The 25225-nt window shown below is 49.4% G+C and overlaps 2 protein-coding genes across 9 annotated transcripts in view; one reads left to right on the forward strand and one right to left on the reverse strand.

Moving 5' to 3' along the window:
* LOC139237879 (coiled-coil domain-containing protein 159-like) overlaps positions 1–6788 on the forward strand; it is a 33736-nt gene extending 26948 nt beyond the window's left edge. For 4 of the 5 annotated variants that reach the window (XM_070867130.1, XM_070867131.1, XM_070867129.1 and 1 more), the window contains exons 9-12: positions 206–279; positions 1100–1185; positions 3284–3351; positions 6041–6788. In XM_070867130.1, coding sequence (XP_070723231.1) covers positions 206–279; positions 1100–1185; positions 3284–3351; positions 6041–6055 — 243 coding nt within the window. In that variant the 3' untranslated portion in view covers positions 6056–6788. The remainder of the gene's footprint in view (positions 1–205; positions 280–1099; positions 1186–3283; positions 3352–6040) is intronic. The other variant, XM_070867133.1, reaches the window with a different exon arrangement.
* A 1283-nt stretch (positions 6789–8071) lies between these two features.
* LOC139237881 (cysteine protease ATG4D-like) overlaps positions 8072–25225 on the reverse strand; it is a 33409-nt gene continuing 16255 nt past the window's right edge. For all 4 annotated transcript variants that reach the window (XM_070867140.1, XM_070867137.1, XM_070867138.1 and 1 more), the window contains exons 7-11: positions 24280–24425; positions 22733–22811; positions 20462–20538; positions 17221–17340; positions 8072–14403 (exon numbers count right to left, since the gene is read on the reverse strand). In XM_070867140.1, the coding sequence (XP_070723241.1) occupies positions 14221–14403; positions 17221–17340; positions 20462–20538; positions 22733–22811; positions 24280–24425 (605 nt within the window). In that variant the 3' untranslated portion in view covers positions 8072–14220. The remainder of the gene's footprint in view (positions 14404–17220; positions 17341–20461; positions 20539–22732; positions 22812–24279; positions 24426–25225) is intronic.

Raw genomic sequence — 25225 nt, forward strand, 5'->3', positions numbered from 1 at the left:
CCTGGCTGATACTGGATTGCCCTCTCTGTCCCTCGGTCAAGGACACAAAGCGGCTGTAGCGTTCCCACCGCTGTTACCAGCGAACTCAGCACTGAACGGACTGTTTAATAGAAGCAGTGCACATCGGTGACAGCTTATGCTGTTGTCTCACGGCTGGCATCAGACACTGTCAAAGTAACTTCTTGTGTTCTTTGCCCCCACCCAGATTCTAGAGAGACTAATACAAAGATGCAGACAAGTACAGTCACTGGATCCTGAACAGGAGCTGAAAGACATTAAGTACGTGGAAGAGAAACAGGCTGTAAGGCAGCGAATGTGAGAGTGAGGGTGGACACAATGATGTGAGAAAGGACTGACCGATGGTAAATGCACTGCCTGGGGCGATACTGATCCCGCCTCGCAATCAGCCAGGACTCCTGCTCATTACTATCCACTGAGCTTTGCTGGGATGTGAGGAGAGGATTGGGCTTGGCTGTTATCCCAAGGTTAAATATTCTGCTGGCACTCACTGTCCAGGGTCACACACTGAGAACGGCCTCTCGGTGAGGAACCAGTGAGAGTCAGCATCCTCGGGGGGGGGGGAGGGAAGAGAGAGGGTGGGAGGGGGACTGGAACAAACAAACAAGAAAATAAATGGTGAGGGATGGAGTGAACGCGAGGAGTAGAGTGATAGTGAGAGTAAGGGATGGAGTAAGAATGAGGATGGAGTGATAGCGAGAGTAAGGGATGGAGTGAGAATGAGGATGGAGTGATAGTGAGAGTAAGGGATGAAGTGAGAATGAGTATGGAGTGATAGTGAGAGTGAGGGATGGAGTGAGAAGGTGAAGAGTAGAGTGATAGTGAGAGTGAGGGATGGAGTGAGAATGAGGATGGAGTGATAGTGAGAGTAAGGGATGAAGTGAGAATGAGTATGGAGTGATAGTGAGAATGAGTATGGAGTGATAGTGAGAGTGAGGGATGGAGTGAGTGAAGGTGAAGAGTAGAGTGATAGTGAGAGTGAGGGATGGAGTGAGAGTGAACGCAAGGAGTAGAGTGAGTGAGTGAGTGTGACCCTAGTCAGGTCTGAACCGTTTCTGTTCCCCTTTGTGTTTCCTCACAGGTTAGCAATGGTTGATATGCAGGAGCAGATTCAGAACCTTTTTTATTCTAGCAAACAGAACAATACCATTGCCAAGATTAAGAGAGGTCAGTGTGAACAGCACAGATTCTAGGGTTTGTTTTTGTAATGTGCACCGTGAGATCCCTCTCATTAGAATGGGAAGACTGAAACCAACACAAAATGCAAACACACCCACAATGTATTTATGCTCCAAGTCAATGAATGTTTATGTTGTGGCTGCACGCTCCCTAATCCTTATGCTAATCCCCGTTCTCGGATCTCCCCACACCTGACCAATGCTCCAACGTTGTTCCCAAAAGGAGTAACCACCATCTATACTCTCTGTGGGCCCAATGTTTGATTCAGATTCTGTTTTTAGTTGGGTGGGAGGATAAAAGCTCGCTCTAAAACCAGCAAGAGATATATTCCCAGTGTTGGCATGGTTAGTTACTGGTGTCTCATGACAGCCTGGGCTATCTTTGATCACGACTAGAATACTGGTCCCTAACCAGTTGGCCTTCAACAACGTGTATTTATGTAGCGCCTTTAACGTAGTGAAACAGCTCAAGCCGCTTCACAGGAGTGTTATGAGATAAAAAATTAGAAATTAGAAATTTCAAGCAAGTAGAAATTAGTGCAGGTGACCAAAAGCTTGATCAAAGAGGTAGGTTTTAAGGAGTGGATTGAAGGAGAGAGAGGTAGAGAGGCGGAGAGGTTTAGGCAGGGAGTTCCAGAGCTTGGGGCCCAGGCAACAGAAGGCACGGCCACCAATGGCTGAACGATTATAATCGGGGATGCTCAGGAGGGCAGAATTAGAGGATTGCAGACATCTCAGGGGAGGGGGACGCGGTGGGGGTTGTGGGGCTGGAGGAGATTACAGAAATCCGGGGGGGCGAGTCCATGGAGGGACTTGAAACTAAGGATGAGAATTTTGAAATCGAGGCATTGCTTAACCGGAAGCCGATGTAGATCAGCGAGCACAGGAGTGATGGGTGAACGGGACTTGGTGCGAGTTAGGACACGGGGCAGTGAGCACAGGGGGTGATGGGTGAGCGGGACTGGGTGCGAGTTAGGACACGGGGTCAGTGAGCACAGGAGTGATGGGTGAACGGGACTTGGTGCGAGTTAGGACACGGGGCAGTGAGCACAGGGGGTGATGGGTGAGTGGGACTTGGTGCGAGTTAGGACACGGGGCAGTGAGCACAGGAGTGATGGGTGAGCGGGACTTGGTGCGAGTTAGGACACGGGGCAGTGAGCACAGGGGGTGATATGTGAGCGGGACTTGGTGCGAGTTAGGACACGAGGCAGCGAGCACAGGGGGTGATAGGTGAGCGGGACTTGGTGCGAGTTAGGACACGAGGCAGCGAGCACAGGGGGTGATGGGTGAGCGGGACTTGGTGCGAGTTAGGACACGAGGCAGCGAGCACAGGGGGCGATGGGTGAGCGGGACTTGGTGCGAGTTAGGACACAGGTCAACGAGTACAGGGGGCGATGGGTGAGCGGGACTTGGTGCGAGTTAGGACACGGGGCAGTGAGCACAGGGGGCGATGGGCGAGCGGGATTTGGTGCGAGTTAGGACACGGGTCAACAAGTACAGGGGGTGATGGGTGAGCGGGACTTGGTGCGAGTTAGGTCATGGGCAGTCGAGTTTTGGATCACCTCTAGTTTACGTAGAATAGAATGCGGGAGGCCAGCCAGAAGTGTGTTGGAACAGTCAAGTCTAGAGGTAACAAGTTCCATGAGGGAACCAGAAAAACGTAAGTCACTGCCCTGCCCTCTCGCTCTATACCCAGTGGGAGCTATAACCATTTGTGTCATTGCCTCCCTTCACATTTCAGTTTACAGAACAATTGCCAGGTGGCTCAGTGGGTGAGGGCACTGCCCGATGTGGTGGCACTGAGCCACATGGATCAGGATGATCCAAGACTTCAGCACTGACGTGGTGTGCTGAGCCATCAGGGGAACACAACATTGAGGTGTATGGGGCAATTCACTGAAATAATGAGAACGTTGTGTGGGATGCAGACCTATGTGGCACCATGGAGCGCCGCAATGTTAATGATACTTAAGAGCAGTCAGCGGTAACGCGAGTCAATTAGTCATCTGCCCCCTTCCTGAGCAAATAACCAATATAATGAGTATGTTAGGGCCATTACTAATGGACTCATTCTTTGTCTTCGACAGGTAGAAGTATTGAGTGCGCAAGGAAAGAGCTGATGCTGAAACAAACGTCCAATGCCTCAGATTCTGATGTGAGTTATAGAAAAGATTTGGATTTATATAGCACCTTTCACAACCACCGGACGTCCTAAAGTGCTTTACAGCCAATGAAGTACTTTTTGGAGTGTAGTCACTGTTGTAATGTGGGAAACAACAGCAGCCAATTTGTGCACAGCAAGCTCCCACAAACAGCAACGCGATAATGACCAGATCATCTGTTTTAGTGAAGTTGATTGAGGGATCAATATTGGCCAGGACACCCCTACTCTTCTTCAAAATAGTGCCATAGGATCTTTTATGTCCACTTGAGCACGCTGACGGGGCCTCGGTTTAACATCTCATCCAACATCTCCGACACTGCAGCACTCCCTCAGTACTGCCCCTCCGACAGTGCGGCACTCCCCCAGTACTGCCCTTCCGACAGTGCGGCGCTCCCTCAGTACTGCCCCTCCAACACTGCAGCACTCCCTCAGTACTGCCCCTCCGACACTGCAGCACTCCCTCAGTACTGCCCCTCCGACACTGCAGCACTCCCTCAGTACTGCCCCTCCGACAGTGCGGCACTCCCTCAGTACTGCCCCTCCAACACTGCAGCACTCCCTCAGTACTGCCCTTCCGACAGTGCGGCGCTCCCTCAGTACTGCCCCTCCGACACTGCAGCACTCCCTCTACTGCCCCTCCGACAGTGCGGCACTCCCTCAGTACTGCCCCTCTGACACTGCAGCACTCCCTCAGTACTGCCCCTCCGACAGTGCGGCACTCCCTCAGTACTGCCCCTCCGACACTGCAGCACTCCCTCAGTACTGCCCCTCCGACAGTGCGGCACTCCCTCAGTACTGCCCCTCCGACACTGCAGCATTCCCTCAGTACTGCCCTTCCGACAGTGCAGCGCTCCATCAGTACTGCCCCTCCGACAGTGCAACGCTCCCTCAGTACTGCCCCTCAGACAGTACAGCACTCCCTCAGTACTGCCCCTCTCACAGTGCAGCGCTCCCTCAGTACTGCACTGGAGTGTCAGCCTGGATTTTTGCATTCAAGTCCCTGGAGTGAGAACCTGTGTCCCTTCTCAAGCTGTATGGCCTCATTCCACAGCAGCCTGTGCATTCAGCACTGAGCCACTAGTGAAGCTAACTCGAATTCAGGCCTTTAGCTGAAGATCCTTGCGTCCCAAACATTTCCCAGCGGGTCAGTGGCTTAGAGTCAGTATTCCAAACCGTCCTAGCTGGTCACATCAAGAGCTAACAGCGCCATATATTCTGTCCCCTGTATTTTAACAGCAAATCAGGCTGAGGATGGCCAGTTTCCTGATGTCCAATCCCAGTGTGTACCAGGAGCACAGAAACAGGAGATCTGCCCATCAGGATTTAGTGGTTTAAAGTGGGTCCGGTCCGTGACATTAAAAAGGGGGGAAATCCTCTACTTTGCTACAGTTGGGGTTGGAGTGGACGGTAGAGGTGGGGTCGGGCTGTGTTTGTTGATTAAACAGAAAAGAGGGAGCATTATAGAAATGTACAAACATAGAAATTTACAGCACAGAAAGAAACTATTTCGGCCCATCATGTCCGTGTGTACCTAACTGGGCCAGTGTGATTGGGGCATTTATGCTGCATTGTTATATCCAACCCAGAGTAGATAGCAAAAGCAGGGTCCCCATGTCCTGGTACACTGTTGCAGTTTAAATCTTGGTCCTGATCCCACCCCTATTAATCTCTCTCTTTAAGCATTTTGTGATGCTATATTCACACTCTGCCCTTAGTATGAAGTAGCGGAAGGATTCACGGGCTGATTAACAGGCCCCCTACGTGTGGGCTTCTGCCAAGGCCGTAACCATCATTATCCCAGCCGATGGGGGGGTTTATGGGCTCCCACAACTCGTACGATGACTGGGGGCCACCCACACCCATCCAGAATTCGGAGCCGGAGCTCCCGTCTCCATTCGCTGGGACTGTCTGGTGTGGGGTTCGAACCCTCCACATTGTGGCTCAGAGGCAAGAGATGGGACCACTGAGTTACAGGAGTCTGTGATGCAAAGAAAGACTTGCATTTATGCAGTGGCCTTTCACGACCGCAGGGACGTCCCAAAGCGCTGTGCAGCCATTTGGTGTTTGACAACAGCAAGTGCTGACAGAGGGCTCCTGGTTAGAAATATAAAGTGCCCGTCTTACCTGGTCCCCGCAGCAGTGCAGATCCGCCACCTCCTGCAGTCTCACAGCTGGATTCTTGCACAACGGCAACTGGCCAAAAAGCAAACAGGTAAGCATGGCACCACTGGGCTGCCCTACTGCCACTCTCCCATAACAAGCACTGCAATATAAAAGCAGCAAGGTTAGGCTTCAGATCCAACTGGGACTGGCCTTACTCAGTTAGAGAGAGAGCAATAATTCAAAGTGTTCATGGTGACGATCCCCTCTCCAACACTCCCTCACTTGCACCCAAACCAATAAAAGAGACACACAAGGCAACCTGGTTCCTTTTCAACGATGTTTGAGCGGCCCAGGGTGAAAGAGAAAAGGAGAGCAAAACACTTGGTCTCTCCTTAAACACCATCAACCCTGGCATAGCCAGTCGGGCATTGATGGTAAAAACAGTGTGCAGCCCTGTACTACACCGTACTGCACCATTCACAGGCTCACACCAATCTGGGGAGAACTAGGGAGAACAAAGCCCCTTCTCCCTCTGATCCTGCTCCTTACTGACTGCCTTTCTTTCTTTTCCCTTTAGACCGACACGTGGTAAACCAGTCCAAGTGTGAGCTTTTGACAGCTACTGCCTGGATACCATCATCCAGTGACCGAGCTGCCCAAACAGCATCGCAGACAGGCGCGAGGCCAGCAGCCACAAGCTTTAATAAAATGAGTTACACACACCCGAGAGCAGTTTCTTATTTATGGAGATGATGGAAGTTTTCTTGCCTCTCAAGGCTAGGGGTACCCCTTTGGTTGTCTGTCTCAAAAGGTTCGTTGTGGAGGACTGAAGGAGGGAGAGAAGCTTTGAAGCCAAATTGGAGCTGTGTGATTCACCAGGCGATGCATTTATCCCCACCGAGCCACGGCTGCAGTTACCATTTTGGTTTTGGTCAGCAATGTCTTCACTTTTGGCGCCATCATTTACAATGGCAGGTGAACCAGTCAAAATGCTCATTGGGTGATACAGATGGCGGTGCTAAGATTGTATCATACTTGCAACATTTGCAGAAGCAAATTAGAATCGCATATCCACTTAGCTGCTGTATTTCTGCTATAAATTGGAATCCTAACTGATTCCGACACACAAGTCAAGGAAGCATTCAAAGCCAAATCCCAAAAATGCAGAGTGCCCTTGTAATGTATGCACCTGTTTGCAGGGCTGTTGAGTTGGGAGTGACTTAGCCAGTCACGTGATGTTAACAAGACTCAATAAAACCCCAGCCAGTTGGGTTCAGGGGGGGATCCACGATGGGGCAGGTGGTTGTGAGCCTGGTGGATGAACTGGTAATGTGTAGTGTGATTGTTAAACCTTTGCTAATAAACCAACTAGTTCTTAATAACAATGTATTGCTATGAATTCTTAAGCAAAGAACTCGTGAAGCAAATACATTGCAGCACTGAACACCTGGGCCCCTACCATTGCTGTCAAAGCAAAAGATAAGAGTGCTCCAATGGCTAGTGTGGTGCTAAGCGCCACAAAGACTTGAACTTTACACAAAACTCAGGACGTCCCAAAACACTTTACCGCCAATGAAGTGCTTTGAAAGTGGAGTTACTGGAGTAGTGTCAGAAATAAGCTGCAAGTCAGTCCGAGCAGTCTCCCTCCCGGCCAATGCCCAATCAGCAAAGGGGCAAATGGGGAAAAAAAAGAGATCAGTCTGGGTTCTTGCTCCTGCTCATTTTCCTGCTGTAAAGTGTTAGGGGGAGAATCGATCGGGCTGGGCTGTGATTCCCTCCACGCCGTCCATGAATTGTTAGGATTAAGAATTATTTTAAAAAATGGCTTGAAAATAAAAGTTCCAATCTTTTAAAATTTTAATGGAACATCGCACGATTATCACAGGATGGGTTTGAATGATGGCAGAGTGTCATTCTGGCTGATCTAATCTGAAATAAGACTTTAAGAATTAGGAGCAGGTGTAGGCCATTCAGCCCCTCGAGCCTGCTCCACCATTCAATGAGATCATGGCTCATCATCGACCTCAACTCCACTTTCCCTGCCCAATCCCCATATCCCTTAATTCCCCTAGACTCCAAAAATCTATCTTATCTCAGCCTTGAATATATTCAGAGACTCAGCATCCACAGCCCTCTGGGGTAGAAAATTCCAAAGATTCACAACTCTCTGAGTGAAGAAATTCCTCCTCATCTCGGTCTTACATGGCCGACTCCTTACCCTGAGACGGTACCCCCTAGGTTCTAGACTCTCCAAATCTCTCCCCTCTACAACATCCAGCTGCTTGTTAAATGACCTCCAGGGCCCTGGCCTCAATCACCCTTCCCGGCGACCTATTCCTGCCGTTGATCACTGCATACAGAAATTCTCCCTGTCATTTGCTCTAAATATACCGTTAATATCCTTGAACAGGTGCTCCTTGTCCTGCTGCGTTGTGTATCGGATGTCATTGTTTGCGCTTTACTCTCTCTAACCCGATCAGTACTTTCTGTAGCTCCAAGTTCCCCTCCGATCGCTTACCTTGGCACATCTGTGGACAGCTGGGTCAGATCCTTTCAGGTATCAAGTCCGTTAAATAAAACACAAGAAGCTGGATACAGGGATTGTCAATTGTGGATAATTCTATTTATTTTAAACCCTCAAGCAGCTTTAGGTCCATAGAGTTTATTTCTGAACAAAAATAAATTAGAAAGAAGCTGATGCTTTAACCCTTTGAGGAGTGTGGTTCACACTTTGTGCATCAGGTCTGAAAATCCTGAGGTGTCAGACTTTTCCACTGTCTTACACTTATGTTCTATTCTGGAAGCACGTAAATTTATAGGGAAACAAAAAACACCTTTATATGGCGAGTTTTATTTCTCAGCCTTTTTAAAATATCCTGCCCACCCCTTCAGTGCCACATGTGGGGTGATGGGGAACCATCCTTAAAGGGGAGGGTGCTTGCAGAGTAGTCAGTGAGCTGGGGGATTTAAAGTGCACCTTCTAATTGCCTGCTTCACCCTCTCAGCTACAAGATGTGCAAGGACACTGGGAGAGGGAGGGAGGAACCCACCAGCCCCACAAAATACATCCTCAAAGGGTTAAAAGCTGCCAGTGTTACCTGTGAACCCCTCGTATCGCACAGTGAAACTGTCTGGTTTACCAGTACTGCGATTGGGTGCACGGGTCTGTTTTAGGAAGGCCTGTGTTGATTGTATGTTAGTGAAAAGGTGGACCACCCACACAAAGCTTCCACATCAAGGCAGGCGGAAGGGGAGTGGACCCGACACCACCAGAGCCAGCAGGAGGGTCAATTCGGAGAGTTTTACCCCTTTTCTGGGCTATGGTTCTGGTGCCAGCCATGCTTAGGAACCTCCCCCCAAGTATTTGAGCAATAGATGCTGGTCTCGCCTGCATGTTCCCAGCAGGGGATGCAATCAGGAACAGAAACCCTGGCTGCTTTCCCCCTCCCTCTAACCCAGAAGCACCGAAGCCACCTGTGGCCTCTGCTGAGATTAGCACAGTGAGGCACTGCGGAGCTAATAAAGTCATTTGGACACCACCAGTAGACACACGGGCCTTGCTAAAAGCAGCTCTTTTCAGTAGTACATGCACAACAGCATCAACAATGAACAGGTAGCAATGACAGTGAGAATACAAACACCATTTAAACACCAACAGTAATAAAAATCAATATTCTCTCAGACAATGCAATATCCATTGCGCAGGTTATGAGGAAATGGCTATCAATTTCCCCCCATCAAGTAAATATAATTCTTCATTTCAAAGTTAGGCGTGGAATTAAAATGTACACAAATACAGCAAAACCTCCGAGGAGAAATTATGCACATGATTTTCTCAAAATCCTGCGGCATCTGATTTACATAAAATGTGAAAGTCTGTAACTAGGGTGAGACACAGCACTGTGATCAGCCAGCCCTGGGATGGTACGGTTCTAATTTTCACTTCACGACTGTCACTTCGAGGTAAAGACACTGACTGAGCCAGCAAGGTGGTTGTTTCAATACCTGGTCTGCCTCACCTTCGGGTAAAGGTAGGGGAGGGATCAGGGGAGGGGGAGGCAGTGTCAATGGTTCCTGATCCCTATTGCTGGAAATGCAAGGGCACGATCACGCTGCAAAGTTCTCCTCAGCTGTATAGTCTGCCAGCACTCACTGATATGATTCACACGTTTGATTGAGGTAGTGCAGGGAACCATATCCCAGCAAGGGGTCAATGTATGGTGGGGGGGGGGGGAGCAAAATCATAAAAGGTCGTGGGGAATTTCCATCACACCAGTACCGAGGGAACAATATTCGACAGAGAATGCCACCCTGCAGCCAACGCTGGTCACCCTGGTGCAAGCAGAGGCACTTACGCAGAAGTCGTAGAGAGAGCCGAGCCTCCCAGCCCACGGTAACCCTAACCATCCTGGAATTTCCCCCAGAGGCCCCCGAATACCGAACCAGCTCCGTCATCGCTCGGAGCCAGAAGTGGTACAGGCAGGTGCGAGTTAGAATGGGGTGCCCGAGTCAGGCTGACCTCCGTGGGAAAAGCTCCAGCACATCACAGTCAGGCCGGGACATGCCGCACACACCATCAGTGTGCTTATTGATGGAGCATTTCAGATAGTGGGGGAGAAACCAAGGATCCGAGGAGTGCGGCCCTGCTGTGGGAATTTCGAAAGAAGTGTATCGAGGGAAAATAACTTGCAGCTTATCACAGCTCGCAAACATACTTCTCGTGCAATGAATTATTGTCACATGGGTAACTATGGCAGCATTCTGCATACAAGGTCCCACAAACAGCAATGAGATGTTCAATCTGTTTTGATGGTGTTGGTTGAGGGTTAAATGTTGACCAGGACACCGGGAGAACTCCCTTGCTCTGGGATCTTTAACATCCACCTAAAGCATAAGGATAGGAGTTCACGAGAGGGGATTGGGGGGAGTGAAGGGGTAATTAAAGGGTTGATGACTGTCAGATAAAACAGAGAATAAAACAAGGACAATTTCTCAGATGTAAACAGCCTGATAACTACAGAAGCAGCAATCCCATTTTACATCTACTTTGGGTGGATTGAGATCTCGGAGTAGAAATATTCCACAGTTGGGCAGTTGACAATAACCACACAGTGAATTGGTGACAGGAGGGTAGAGCTGGCTGGATGGGGGACCTGAGGCAGCCTGCCATCCCCGTGTATTGAGACAGCATCATTTCAGCAAGCGTGGAGTGTTTGTGCGTCTTCTGACTGTCTTAACTCAGCGGCTCTGATGAACACCGAAAACCCCCCATGACTGGACGTGGCCAAGGAAATGGTTGCGAGGTAATCAGAAAAGCACGTTAACAATGCAACAAAACAGTCAATGACTGTACATGTGAGTTGTTTAGGAAAATGAGAAGTGGTCAGATTTATGATGCACTGACTGGGCACTCCCAACCCTTGCCGCCAGTTCTGCAATCTGACTATTTGTGAATTTACAATGTATTCCACGCCCTGCAGTAAAGTACACCCATTCGTGAACCGCACTGGGAGGAGCCAAGGCTGCAGCAGCTCTGTTACTCCCCGTCCAGCTAAAGTATAGCTGCACGACAAATTCTCAGAGACATGGGCTGTGGAAACATAAATAGTTATTTCTTATCTTTCTGTTACTGTCCAAATCTTTTCTTTAAAATGAATCGAGATGCAATATAAAATGGATTCTCTAAAAGTACATGTTTAAATTATTGTGCAAACCGTTAGTAGCCTTCCCTATCTCCAAACGAAATGATTTGAGGATATGCATTAACATTACACAAAGATTGGACTGGCCCATCATGTTCCAATGCGGGTTTGTCCAGTGTTTTTCCACGGGAGACAATAATGCAGCAATTAAAAGGTTTTGTGAACTGAATGTGTCCAGGTAAATATCAACATTAAAATAAAGGCTCTTAGACAGCAGCACTAAAGATTATGCATCAGGTGGCTGTAGGGAAGGGGACCAGCAGCCACGCTCACAGGAGATGGCGAGAGTATACTGCACTCCTCACAGATCAGCGATCACTGGGGCGTTCTCAAACTTGAACATCTCTATTGTACGGCTCACCAGCTTGAGCTTTTGCTGCTCTCGTCAGCACCCTCCCAACCCCTCAGTCCTCGCAGGTTGCTTCTGAACGTGCTGCCCTGGCTCCTGGCTCATTTCAGCTGGGCAATCTCTCTAAGGCAATATCTGGCTTCCATAGGTTTCTCACTACGTATTAGGCACTGTGGTGTTTCACAGACACTTCCGGGTAATAGCGTAATTTATAATATAATTTACACGAGAATAGCAACAGTCCAATAATGGCAAAGCCGTCAGATCTCGCACCCAAAATCTATACTAGCCAGATTGGACCAAGGGATTTAGATCCAACCATGACGAGCACAGGGACTTGAAACCATCTGACCTACACACAGAACACACCTGGCGGTCGCTAGCCACACATAACATGTGTGTGACATTAACTCCCACAGACACAAAATACGTCTGGCAACGTTCACAGGTTGCCAAACATGGTTCTAACAGTTGCAGTAAAGTTCTGGATCACCACTCACATCAGCTACTGTTTGCAAGGTTATAGCGGGCAGAATGCTAAACTAACAGCGAGAGCAGCAAGTGAGTTTCAACAATCTTCAAACCTAAAATTGCCACATTCAGATTCCCGGTCAATAAAGAAAGGATTTAAAAATAAATTGCCTGGTTTAACTCTGGGGTCCGTTTGGTACTTTTCACACTTCTTAGTGACCTGAGGGGAACTCATCAGTGCCCAGTGATCCCAGACCAGTTACCTCCCCTTCAAAGTACACCGGTGCAGGAAATCCCACCAGCATGCTGGCAGATAGTGACTAGTGCATAACGTGAGAGTGCAGCACTGCCGTGCAACAGATCCCCCCCACAGGGGGGTGGGGAGGATGTAGATAGACACAAGACAATGAACACAGCTATACTTATCAGTAGCTTATTCCGGGAACACAAGACAGTTACGTCTCCAAATACAGGAGATGGAACGTTTAAAATAAATAACACATCCTAAATAATGATGCAATCAGCCAGTTCTCATCCGTTTGATCAATTAGTTAAGACAGACGAAACGTTGCGGGGGGGGGGGGGGGGGGGAAATTAGGACTAGTACTGACTGGTTGGCATTAGCAGCGTTTGCAGGTATGGGTTATGTAGCAGTACTGCAGTCACAGGTCACACGGGCATCAGGCTATCCCTGAAGTCGATGTGATGTGGACAGTGTGGAGGTTGGCAGGTACAGCGTGGGTATGTGCAAAGTAAAGCTCCTGCTGCTCTAGCCCAATGTTGTGCCTGATCACAAACCGCAGCCGAGCGCCCCTCCGACACTGCTCGTTTCCAACATTGTGTGGCCCCGGGTGAGATTTTAGTGTTGAATTGGGGGCAATTCCGCACTGCTCGCGAGCGCCTGGTTTGAAACTGCCCAAGCTCCTTTCCCGTAGGATGTTTACAGACAGCAGCCATTTTCCGTCCTGTCACTCGGGGATAAATTTGAACCCTGGTTCCAGAGGTGAAAGGTGTCTCACCCACTGTACCACCGTAAAAAAACTGTGTCAAAAAAGGGAACGGAGATGGCATCAGGAGCACGGACTTAAAAAGGTCACAGTGCAAGAGAGCAGCACTGAGGAACACTCGTTTTTAGTGTCAGCATTCAACTGATATTCTCTCTCTTGTTCGAGGCAGAACTTCTGATCTCACTATTGCTTCATTCAGAAAGAATCCAGAAGTTGACAAATCAGAAGAAAGGATGTTTAAACCCAATCTTTTAGAACTAAACTTGGTGCTTCTCCTTTAGTCTCGCAGGCACCACCAAAATTCAGGCCCCAACACACATGGCGTATCCTTGAACAAAATGTTGTGAGGCAAGTCAGGACTCTCAAAAGGGCATTTCCAAAGGAGTGCTGCAGGCCCAACATCCTGCACTGTGGAGTGGCAGGGAGCGCGCTTACACTCCGAGCAAGTGACTGAATCGAGTTTACTGGAGGGAAGGAAATAAATGGGAGTTGCCCTTGCCGTCGGGTTGTTTAGTGCACTTCCTACAGGGGAAATGGTGGAAAAAGAAACATGCAAATTAAAAGATGATCCTTGATTCTGTGCTGAACTTGCCAAGCGTCCCAGGGAGCAATGGGACCAGACAATTAGCCTCAACGGCCCTAGGTCTGGGGAAAGGGGTGGGAAAGCGAGTCAGAATTCCCTGGTTCGACTGCAATCGGTTCTGCTGGAATTATGCATAAGGATCAGGGTGGGCAGCATCAGACACCACTCCAATTGTCCCCACTTCACCCGAGGGACTAACTCCCTGCCACTGTCTCACACATTGAGGATTGGGCGAGTTACGAGGGGCCACTGTCACCTGTGGACGCCTACCCCGGTGTACGTCGCCACCTCACTCAGCGTGCCCCAACAACACCTGGGCCTGTGGTTTACCTCAGTGTGGGTTAGCTTGCAATGGTCAAACCGCCGAAAAACCTGCGCCGAACAGACCTACAACAGACACATGCAACACCAGCACTACTGCAAGGGGCAGAAAATCCCACCTGACCATCCACAGTCAGGCAGGAAGAGAGTTAACACCAGTGTCAGAATAAAAGCCACCGAGAGAGGGGGTTGTAATCATCGTGACACCACCCCTTCATGGAAATACAACAGAACATAAATACAGGAACGCTCAGAGAGGCTCCCAGTTTATTCCCTGCTGAAATATAGCAGGCACAGATATCTAATTGCGAGTCCATTTGCTCATCACAGAAAGACAAACTCGTCAGTGCTGTTCTGCTTTGACTTCCCTGGTCTTCCAGACTTGGAAATAAGCACAGTTTTATCGGGTTTGCGAGTGCAGAGGTCATCCAGACCATAATCCTGAGCACGGCCCTCTGCAAAGGTGAAAATTGGGTACTTCTCTTTCAAAGACGAGGAGCCCAATACCTAAAAGAAAAATAGTAACTACATCAGATCACAAACTTTATTCCCTTTCTCTCTCTTCCCCTCCCCCCCCCCCCACCCCCATAACGTGAAACAGCCTCACACACAGTGATTGAGGGTCAACTGACTCAGACAGTCGAGGAGCAGTTTTAAGGGTAAAGGTATTAACAAGGCAGTTGATTATTTTTTAAAGTGAGGTACAGGGAGGAACTTACTGTTCGTTAAAGTGGGGACCAACAGGATAACGTCTATGACAGCAATCATACACTAACTCTGGACAGATCACTTAAATCAACAGGCAGGGAGAGTTCCTGTACAGCAGATCATTGCAATTGGGGATCTACAAGATATTTACAGATGAGGAAGGCCATTCGGCCCACCTTAATCATCTGTTCAGAAAGACCCTGCAGTCCCTCAATCACTGCATCTTGTTGCTGCGTAAATACCTCCTGGGTTTTCACCTCCAGCATTCTGCTCATGAGTCCACTCCAACTGGTGATCACACTCTGCAAGGAGAACCACCTCTTGATTTCAGACCTAAAGTTACATTTTACTTGTCTAAACCCGTGTCCTTGTCCAAATATCAGTTTGATTTGTATTATTTTAGATTACCGTTTTCCATACTATTTATTATCTTCTATCCCTCTGGAGTTTAGAAGAATGAGAGGTGATCTCATTGAAACATACAGAATTCTTACAGGGCTTGAGAGGGTAGATGCAGGGAGGATGTTTCCCCCGGGCTGGCGAGTCTAGAACCAGGGGTCACAGTCTCAGGATAAGGGGTCGGCCATTTAGGACTGAGATGAGGAGGAATTTCTTCACTCAGAGGGTGGTGAATCTTTGGAATTCTCTACCTCAGAGGGTTGTGGAGACTCAGTCACTGAGTATATTCAAGACAAAGCTTGTTAGATTTTTGGATATCAAGGGAATTAAGGGATATTGGGGACAGTGCAGGAAAGTGTTGAGGTAGATCAGCCATGATCTTATTGAATGGCGGAGCAGGCTCGAGGGGCCGAATGGCCGACTTCTGCTCTGAATTCTTATGCCCCAAGATCTCTCTGACACCTTCTTTCTAGGCTGAAGATCTCAAGTTTCTCCAGTCCTACCTCCTATGCCAGATCCCTGACACTAGGACCATTCCTATGGCTCTTCTCTGCACTGCCTCCACAGCTTGAATGTCTCCCTTGTTTCTCAGTGACCAGAACTGGACACAGTGTTCAGGTATGGTCTGACCAGAGCCCTGTACAGTTTGATCACCACTTTCTCCAACATGTGCCATCCTGTTTTGGCTGTGCAGCTCGTCATTGGTTTGTTAATTGCTGCTCTGGATTGGTGGGACATGTTAAGTGTTGTATCTGCTATGGCTAACGGGTCTCTCTTGGCTTCATCCGTTACTATTTCAACCCCATTCATGGAGCACGTGCGCTGTTTATTTACCCTTCCAATGTACAGTACTTCATACTGTCTGTTAAATTTCATCTGCCACTGTTCTGCATGCTTATATATTTTGTTTAACGCATTCAATAATTTTTGGGCTGCTTCCTTTCAAGTTTGGTATTGTTTATAAATGTGCGTCAAGTTTCTGAATCCAAGTCACTGATGAACCAGTCACGGTTCCAACACCGAGCTCAGAAGCCCCAGACTCAGGACTCCTCTCCACCCCAGTCCAACATAACTCCTCTAACCATACCCCTTGTTTTCTACTTTGCAGCCAATTCCTCAAGCTTTGCCCACAGCTTTGAGTTTCACTAGTAGCCTTTTGTGTGCAACGTTATCACTAAAACCACCTATTTCCAAGTCCATAACATCGCCCCTCTCCGCCCTTGCCTCAGCACATCTGCTACTGAAGCCCTCATCCATGCCTTTGTTACCTCTAGACTTGACTATTCCAACCCACTCCTGGCTGGCCTCCCACATTCACCCGACGTAAACAAGAGGTGATCCAAAACGGCTGCCCCGTGTCCTAACTCGCACCAAGTCCCGCTCACCCATCACCCCCTGTGCTCACTGCCCCGTGTCCTAACTCGCACCAAGTCCCGCTCACCCATCACCCCCTGTGCTCACTGCCCCGTGTCCTAACTCGCACCAAGTCCCGCTCACCCATCACCCTTGTGTTTGCTGACATACATTGGCTTCCGGTTAAGCAACGCCTCGATTTCAAAATTCTCATCCTTGTTTTCAAATCCCTTCATGGCCTTGCCCCTCCCTTTCTATGTAATCTCCTCCAGCCCCACAGCCCCACTTCTCCACACCCCCACCCCGGGATATCTGCGCTGCCCTAATTCTGCCCTTGTGAGTATCCCTGATTATAACTGTTCCACCATTGGTGACTGTGCCTTCTATTGCCGAGGTCCCAAGTTCTGGAATTCCCTCCCTAAACCTCTCCGCCTCTCTTTCCTCCTTCAAGACGCTCCTTAAAACCTACCTCCTTGACCAAGCTTTTGGTCACCTGCTCTAATTTCTCCTTATGTGGCTCAGTGGCAAATTTTCTATCTCATAATACTCCTGTGAAGCGCCTAGGGACGTTTCACTACATTAAAAGGCGCTATATAAACACAAGCTGTTGTTGTTATCAAATGCCTCAGTCTGATCCCATCAGTCTCTCCGCTAACACCAGGAGTGGAATTCGATCCAGTGTGTCAGACAGATCGGGTGCAATAATGGACTGGAACATCAGGAAACATCTCTGGCGTACGGCAACACATGGCTGAAGTTCCTATATGTTATTTTGTTACTGTTGCAGGATTTAGTAGGTTTCATTTCCTCTCACACAATTTCAAAGAACATGGAACTGAGAACTCAGAATGACCTGATACTCACCATTGAGACATTTTTACACAAGTTTTCAAAATCCTCCTTAGTCTTTGCATAAAACCCTATGGTGCAGCTTGGATCCATCTTACTGAAGGACAGTTTTCTTGGAGAGATGCAATGAAATGACTGTGGAATAAACAACCAGCCGTTAATGAGGAGCTCCATTTGTTCAGTGGAATACTTCACCTCCCCCCGAACCCCAAACACCATCCCAAGCCTCTGCCAATCGACGCCTGGCTGATGGGAGGTTCGCAAGATCAGTTCAATCTTCCACCGACTGCCCCCTACCTTGAGTGGGGGATTAGGTGGGGGGGGAAGAGAATGAGAAGAGAATATAACTAAATAATCAGAACATAAGAAATAGGAGCAGGAGTCGGCCATTTGGCCCCTCGAGTCTGCTCCGCCAGTCAATAAGATCATGGCTGATCTGATCTTGGCCTCAACTCCACTTTGGTGGCAAACACGAAGGCAGAATATTATCTGAATTTCGGCACATTAGGAAAAGGGGAGGTGCACGAGACCTGGGTGTCATGGTACATCAGTCATTGAAAGTTGGCATGCAGGTACAGCAGGCGGTGAAGAACACAAATGACATGTTGGCCTTCATAGCAAGAGGATTTGAGTATAGGAGCAGGGAGGTCTTACTGCAGTTGTACAGGGCCTTGGTGAGGCCACACCTTGAATATTGTGTTCAGTTTTGGTCTCCTAATCTGAGGAAGGACATTCTTGCTATTGAGGGAGTGCAGCAGACTGATTCCCGGGATGGCAGGACCGACATATGAAGAAAGATTCGATCGACTAGGCTTATATTTACTGGAATTTAGAAGAATGAGAGGAGATCTCATAGAAACATATAAAATTCTTACGGGACTGGACAGGTTAGATGCAGGAAGAATGTTCCCGGTGTTGGGGAAATCCAGAACCAAGGGTCACAGTCTAAGGATAAGGGGTAAGTCATTTAGGACCGAGATGAGGAGAAACTTCTTCACTCAGAGAGTTGTGAACCTGTGGAATTCTCTACCACAGGAAGTTGTTGAGGCCAGTTTGTTAGATATATTCAAAAAGGAGTTAGATGTGGTCCTTACGGCTAAAGGGATCAAGGGGTATGGAGAGCGAGCAGGAATGGGGTACTGAAGTTGCATGATCAGCCAGGATCTTAATGAATGGTGGCGCAGACTCAAAGGGCCGAATGGCCTACTGCTGCACCTATTTTCAATGTTTCCCCGCCCGCTCCCCATAACCCTTGACTCCCTTATCTTTCAAAAATCTGTCTATCTCCACCTTAAATATATTTAATGACATAGCCTCCACAGCTCTCTGGGGTAGAAAATTCCAAAGATTCACCACCCTCAGAGAAGATACCCTTGAAGATATAACGAGCATGGTGGATAGAGGTGTACCGATGGATGTGGTGTATTTAGATTTCCAAAAGGCATTCGATAAGGTGCCACATAAAAGGTTACTGCAGAAGATAGAGGTACGCGGAGTCAGAGGAAATGTATTAGCATGGATAGAGAATTGGCTGGCGAACAGAAAGCAGAGAGTCGGGATAAATGGGTCCTTTTCGGGTTGGAAATCGGTGGTTAGTGGTGTGCCACAGGGATCGGTGCTGGGACCACAACTGTTTACAATATACATAGATGACCTGGAAGAGGGGACAGAGTGCAGTGTAACAAAATTTGCAGATGACACTAAGATTAGTGGGAAAGCGGGTTATGTAGAGGACACAGAGAGGCTGCAAAGAGATTTGGATAGGTTAAGCGAATGGGCTAAGGTTTGGCAGATGGAATACAATGTCGGAAAGTGTGAGGTCATCCACCTTGGGGAAAAAAAACAGTAAAAAGGAATATTATTTGAATGGGGAGAAATTACAACATGCTGAGATGCAGAGGGACCTGGGGGTCCTTGTGCATGAATCCCAAAAAGTTAGTTTGCAGGTGCAGCAGGTAATCAGGAAGGCGAATGGAATGTTGGCCTTCATTGCGAGAGGGATGGAGTACAAAAGCAGGGAGGTCCTGCTGCAACTGTACAGGGTATTGGTGAGACCGCACTTGGAGTACTGCGTGCAGTTTTGGTCACCTTACTTAAGGAAGGATATATTGGCTTTGGAGGGGGTACAGAGACGATTCACTAGGCTGATTCCGGAGATGAGGGGGTTACCTTATGATGATAGATTGAGTAGACTGGGTCTTTACTCGTTGGAGTTCAGAAGGATGAGGGGTGATCTTAGAGAAACATTTAAAATCATGAAAGGGATAGACAAGATAGAGGCAGAGAGGTTGTTTCCACTGGTCGGGGAGACTAGAACTAGGGGGCACAGCCACAAAATACGGGGGAGCCAATTTAAAACCGAGTTGAGAAGGAATTTCTTCGCCCAGAGGGTTGTGAATCTGTTGAATTATCTGCCCAAGGAAGCAGTTGAGGCTAGCTCATTGAATGTATTCAAGTCACAGATAGATAGATTTTTAACCAATAAGGGAATTAAGGGTTACGGGGAGAGGGCGGGCAAGTGGAGCTGAGTCCACGGCCAGATCAGCCATGATCTTATTGAATGGCGGAGTAGGCTCGAGGGGCTAGATGGCCTACTCCTGTTCCTAATTCTTATGTTCTTATAAGAAATTCTTCATTTCAGTTTTAAATGGACGGCCCCTTATTCTGAAACGATGCCCCAAGCTTAGATGCCTGCTCCTGATCGCTCTGCAGAGTGTGGACGTCAGGCAAAGCCAAGATTGGCTCAGCTCTGACGGCCCCATACTGTTGAATGGCCTGATGGCATGAGCTCACGTCAATGATGGACGCTTTGGTGAGGTACTGGGGGGTCAACCACAGTACAAAGCTACGTTAATAACCTGCCTGAACCCAAACATCAGACTAAATGACACGAAGGTGATACTGCAATCTCCCACAGCAAGCATCCCTGTGGCCTCTACAAGAAAGACTAATAACACGGTTTTCATTTCCCCTGTGTTATTATTCGGTTATTTTATTTGAAATAAACAGATTGAAGCGGTTTTAAAATATCAGAGACACGAACGCAACACAAACGGTTTCACCAGTGTGCTAAAATCAGAGGAAATTATGGCAAACTAGTCAGCTCTAGGCTGTGGATTCAATTTAATCTCTCTAGCTCTCAAAATATATGTCTGTGTGACTCTGCACAAAAAAAAACAGCAATTGTTCGACACTCTGAGGCCAGATCAGCTTCCGACACAGACCCATCCCACAGCAACAGTGCAGCGCTGCTTACCTCCAACGGGAAGTCACGTTTAGTTACATCCACAACCGGCTGGCAGTAGTGGGGGTCCAGATACAGCAGGAAATCATCTGCAAAGTGACAGCACCAATTACTTTATATCCTGCTTCATTACAACTCAGACTTGCACTGAAGATAACGGCAGTCTCAGCTGGCATGCCTTCAGGAGCAATGCAACAGAGTTCAGTGTTCCTCGGCATGGAGAGTGGAAGTGGGGGGGGGGGGGGGTTAAACATTGATGAAACTTCCCGCTGACTATTCAGTGACTCCTGCTTTATGCGCGTCTGGACATTGAGTACAGGTTTGACTCGATTGCTGAATCATTTATTTCATGTTTAACTTTGTCCGTCTGTCCCTCGCTGTGGTGCCCAACTCTCTCTTGACCTCACCCAATTGATCATTCTTCATAATATGAGCCCAGATACGGAGTATTGGTCGTCTATTTGGCAGGAAGGTGCGTCACAGCCGAGTGCAGGCCTGCACACTCTCCAGGGGCGAGTGGAACGGAAACCCTGGGCCGTATTTGTGCCGCGTTAACGCAGGCACGGAGGCCGTGAAGGAGCAACATCGACCAGAGTTCCAACCTGGGACGATGGCTCAGATACAAATACACAAATACTGCAAGGAAAATCCGTCAGACCCAACAAGCTCACCACAACCCAGCCCACCTGCTCCCACACCAACCCGTCTTTATGCTGACTCCTTGGGAGCAGCAAAAAAAAAAAACACAGAAAAAAAGCCCATGGCTAATGCAGGGAAATTCCTCTGAAACAGCACAACCCAAACTAACTTACCCGATAACTGGGAATGCTCCCTTCCCCTGGGAACTTGTCAAATTCCTTTCCCAAGGACAGTAGCAATGCCATACACACGTCACAGAAATTTCTTCCACTGATGACTCTGTAAAGAAATATTTCCTGGCACCCTGACATTTAAACGGCACGATCTCTGGTCTAACCAGCCCTATCAAATTCAAATAACCAGTCCCGTCATTTAAAAAAAAAATCATATTCACTCTGGGCCAGTGCTTCTCAAAAGTAAAAAAAATTCTAAAGCCTCATAACTAAAAACATGAAGATTTGAGATCATCCCGTCACTCTCCTCTGCCCCCTCTTAAGAGACTCCAGATCCTTCACCATGTGCAAAGACTAATACTCAGTATCATGCTCCCTGAGTGCTTTTCATTTTATACTCAATGGTGTGATACAACCGTGTCAGCCGTGGCTCAGTGGGCAGCACTCTCGCCTGAGTCAGAAGGTGTGAGTTCGAGTCCCACTCCAGGGACTCGAGCACAAAAAAAAAAAATCTAGGCTGACACTCCAGGGCAGTACTGAGGGAGTGCCGCACTGTCGGAGGGGCAGTACTGAGGGAGCGCCGCACTGTCGGAGGGGGGCAGTACTGAGGGAGTGCCGCATTGTCGGAGGGGGCAGTGCTGAGGGAGTGCCGCACTGTCGGAGGGGGGCAGTACTGAGGGAGTGCCGCAGTGTCGGAGGGGCAGTACTGAGGGAGTGCCGCACTGTCGGAGGGGGGCAGTACTGAGGGAGTGCCGCATTGTCGGAGGGGGGCAGTACTGAGGAAGCGCCGCATTGTCGGAGGGGCGGTGCTGAGGGAGTGCCGCACTGTCGGAGCGGGCAGTGCTGAGGGAATGCTGCAATGTCAGAGGGGCAGTACTGAGGGAGCGCCGCATTGTCGGAGGGACGGTGCTGAGGGAGCGCCACTGTCGGGAGGGGCAGTGCTGAGGGAGTGCCGCACTGTCGGAGGGGCAGTGCTGAGGGAGTGCCGCACTGTCGGAGGGGCCATCTTTCGGATGAGATGTTAAGTTGAGGCCCCGTCTGCTCTCTCAAGTGGACATAAAAGATCCCACCGCACTATTTTGAAAAAGAGCAGGGGAGTTATCCCCGGTGTCCTGGCCAATATTTATCCCTCAATCAATATAACAAAAAAACATATCTGCTCATTATCATATTGCTGTTTATGGGAGCTTGCTGTGCGCAAATTGGCTGCCGCGTTTCCTACATTACAACAGTGACTATACTCCAAAACTACTTCATTGGCTGTGAAGCGCTTCGAGACATTAAGGTCGCTATATAAATCCAAGTCTTTGTTTCTTTGTGTTTATTTTCCCTGTAGCTGCCTCATACCCAGTGCTCCGACTCCTGGCTCTATTTGCTGATCACTTTGCTTAGTCCGCTGCCCAGCTCAGACCATTGAGCCCTTCCAGTCAGATGGAGAACAAAGAAAGATCGACTCTACTCCATCACCTACCCTGAAATCCAATGAAGTACAGAGAGTGCTTGGGTCTCCCACCGATGATTCCGATACAGCATTCAAGCTTCAGAATCTCCTGCAAACACAGAAGAATTAGACTCCAGCTACACTGCCGTGTCAGTGGTTCAGCAAGGCCACAAGAAAGATGCGACAGGGAGGTGGACCTGAGCACACTAGCAGGGAAGTAGCACGACCTGGCCTCCCACAGCAGAAAGACAGAGTGCCTTCAGAGCAGGGAAACTGTTAGGGACTAAGATTGTGGATTGTGAAGTGGGGCGTCAAAGCAAACTCAGTTAAATATATGGAGCTGTGTTTACGATACACTTCAAAATAAATGGCATTTCAAAAGCAAAATGAGCGATCGTCACTTTGTGTGAAAGAGATGCAAGCAGTGTACACAAAGACCTCTAACCCAATCATTACAGCGGGATCACCGACCCCCGCCCACTGCATGTACGCCGACCTCCGCCCACTGCATGTACGCCGACCCCCGCCCACTGCATGTACGCCGACCTCCGCCCACTGCATGTACGCCGACCTCCGCCCACTGCATGTACGCCGACCCCCGCCCGCTGCATGTACGCCGACCCCCGCCCGCTGCATGTACGCCGACCTCCGCCCGCTGCATGTACGCCGACCCCCGCCCACTGCACGTACGCCGACCCCCGCCCCCGCCCGCTGCATGTACGCCGACCTCCGCCCGCTGCATGTACGCCGACCCCCGCCCGCTGCATGTACGCCGAGCCCCGCCCACTGCATGTACGCCGAGCCCCGCCCGCTGCATGTACGCCAACCCCCGCCCACTGCATGTACGCCGACCCCCGCCCACTGCATGTACGCCGAGCCCCGCCCACTGCATGTACGCCGACCCCCGCCCACTGCATGTACGCCGACCCCCGCCCACTGCATGTACGCCGACCCCCGCCCACTGCATGTACGCCGACCCCCGCCCACTGCATGTACGCCGACCCCCGCTCACTGCATGTACGCCGACCCCCGCCCGCTGCATGTACGCCGAGCCCCGCCCACTGCATGTACGCCGACCCCCGCCCGCTGCATGTACGCCGACCCCCGCCCGCTGCATGTACACCGAGCCCCGCCCGCTGCATGTACACCGAGCCCCGCCCGCTGCATGTACACCGAGCCCCGCCCGCTGCATGTACACCGAGCCCCGCCCGCTGCATGTACACCGAGCCCCGCCCGCTGCATGCACACTGACCCCCGCCCGCTGCATGTACACCGAGCCCCGCCCGCTGCATGTACACCGAGCCCCGCCTGCTGCATGTACACCGAGCCCCGCCCGCTGCATGTACACCGAGCCCCGCCCGCTGCATGCACACCTACCTCCGTCCACTGCATGCACACTGACCCCCGCCCACTGCATGTACACCTACCTTCACACACTGCATGTACACTGACCCCCGCCCACTGCATGTACACCTACCTTCACACACTGCATGCACACTGACCCCCGCCCACTGCATGCACACCTAACTCCGTCCACTGCATGCACACTGACCCCCGCCCACTGCATGTACACCTACCTTCACACACTGCATGTACACCGGGTTGAGCGTTTCTCCCCCAAGTCGAACAGGCACCAGGATAATGATAGACTTCCAATCCAAATCAGGGACTGTTCCAGCCTTTAATCTGATCTCACAGAGATTCAACACATCTCCTTTGTACACTGTCCCAGAAGGAAAATAAATAATTGCCAACTTCCAAGAGGGCACAACAAGCAGCATTCTGCTTCGGGTCATATAAAAATTCCATACAAAAATATAGCGGGACCGCGATTATCCACCACCCCAATATCTGAACTCGATGCTCTGGCAGAATTTTTGACTTAATGAAAAAAAATCTTCATCTATTGAAGTTTTGAGATCCACCGATTATCAGCCAATTTCCCCTTCATTATGTCGGAGAATGATAACATTGATCACATCAAGGACCAAGAGGCCATTTACTCATTTGAGAAAGTAGTTTTGCCCACTTTATTCCACAGGCAGTCTGGGCTCCAGTTGAGAGGTCAGGTGTGAGTCTCAGCCGTGGCTCAGTGGGCAGCACTCTTGCCTGAGTCAGGAGATTGTGGGTTTAAGTCCCACTCCAAGACCTGTGCATATAATCTAGACTGACACTTCAGTGCAGTACTGAGGGAGTGCTGCATTGTCGATGGTGTCGTATTTTGAAGAGCTAAACCAAAGCCCATCTTTTCTCTCAAGTGAATGTAAAACATCCCCATAGCACTATGGTGTCCTGGTCAATATTTATCCCTCATAACATTACTGATACAGGTGATCCGGTCATTTGTCTCATTGCTGTTTGTGGGAGTTTGCTGGGTGAAAATTGGCTGCCATGTTTCCCTACATTACAACAGTGACCGCACTTCCAACACCACCCCAGTGGCTGAGTGGCATTTTGGGACATTCGTGGGTTACAAAAGGTGCATATAAAAGCAAGTTCTTTCTTCTTAGAGAAGGGATTTTG

This window comes from Pristiophorus japonicus, chromosome 24, assembly GCF_044704955.1.
Source record: "Pristiophorus japonicus isolate sPriJap1 chromosome 24, sPriJap1.hap1, whole genome shotgun sequence".
Classification (NCBI taxonomy): Eukaryota; Metazoa; Chordata; class Chondrichthyes; family Pristiophoridae; genus Pristiophorus; species Pristiophorus japonicus.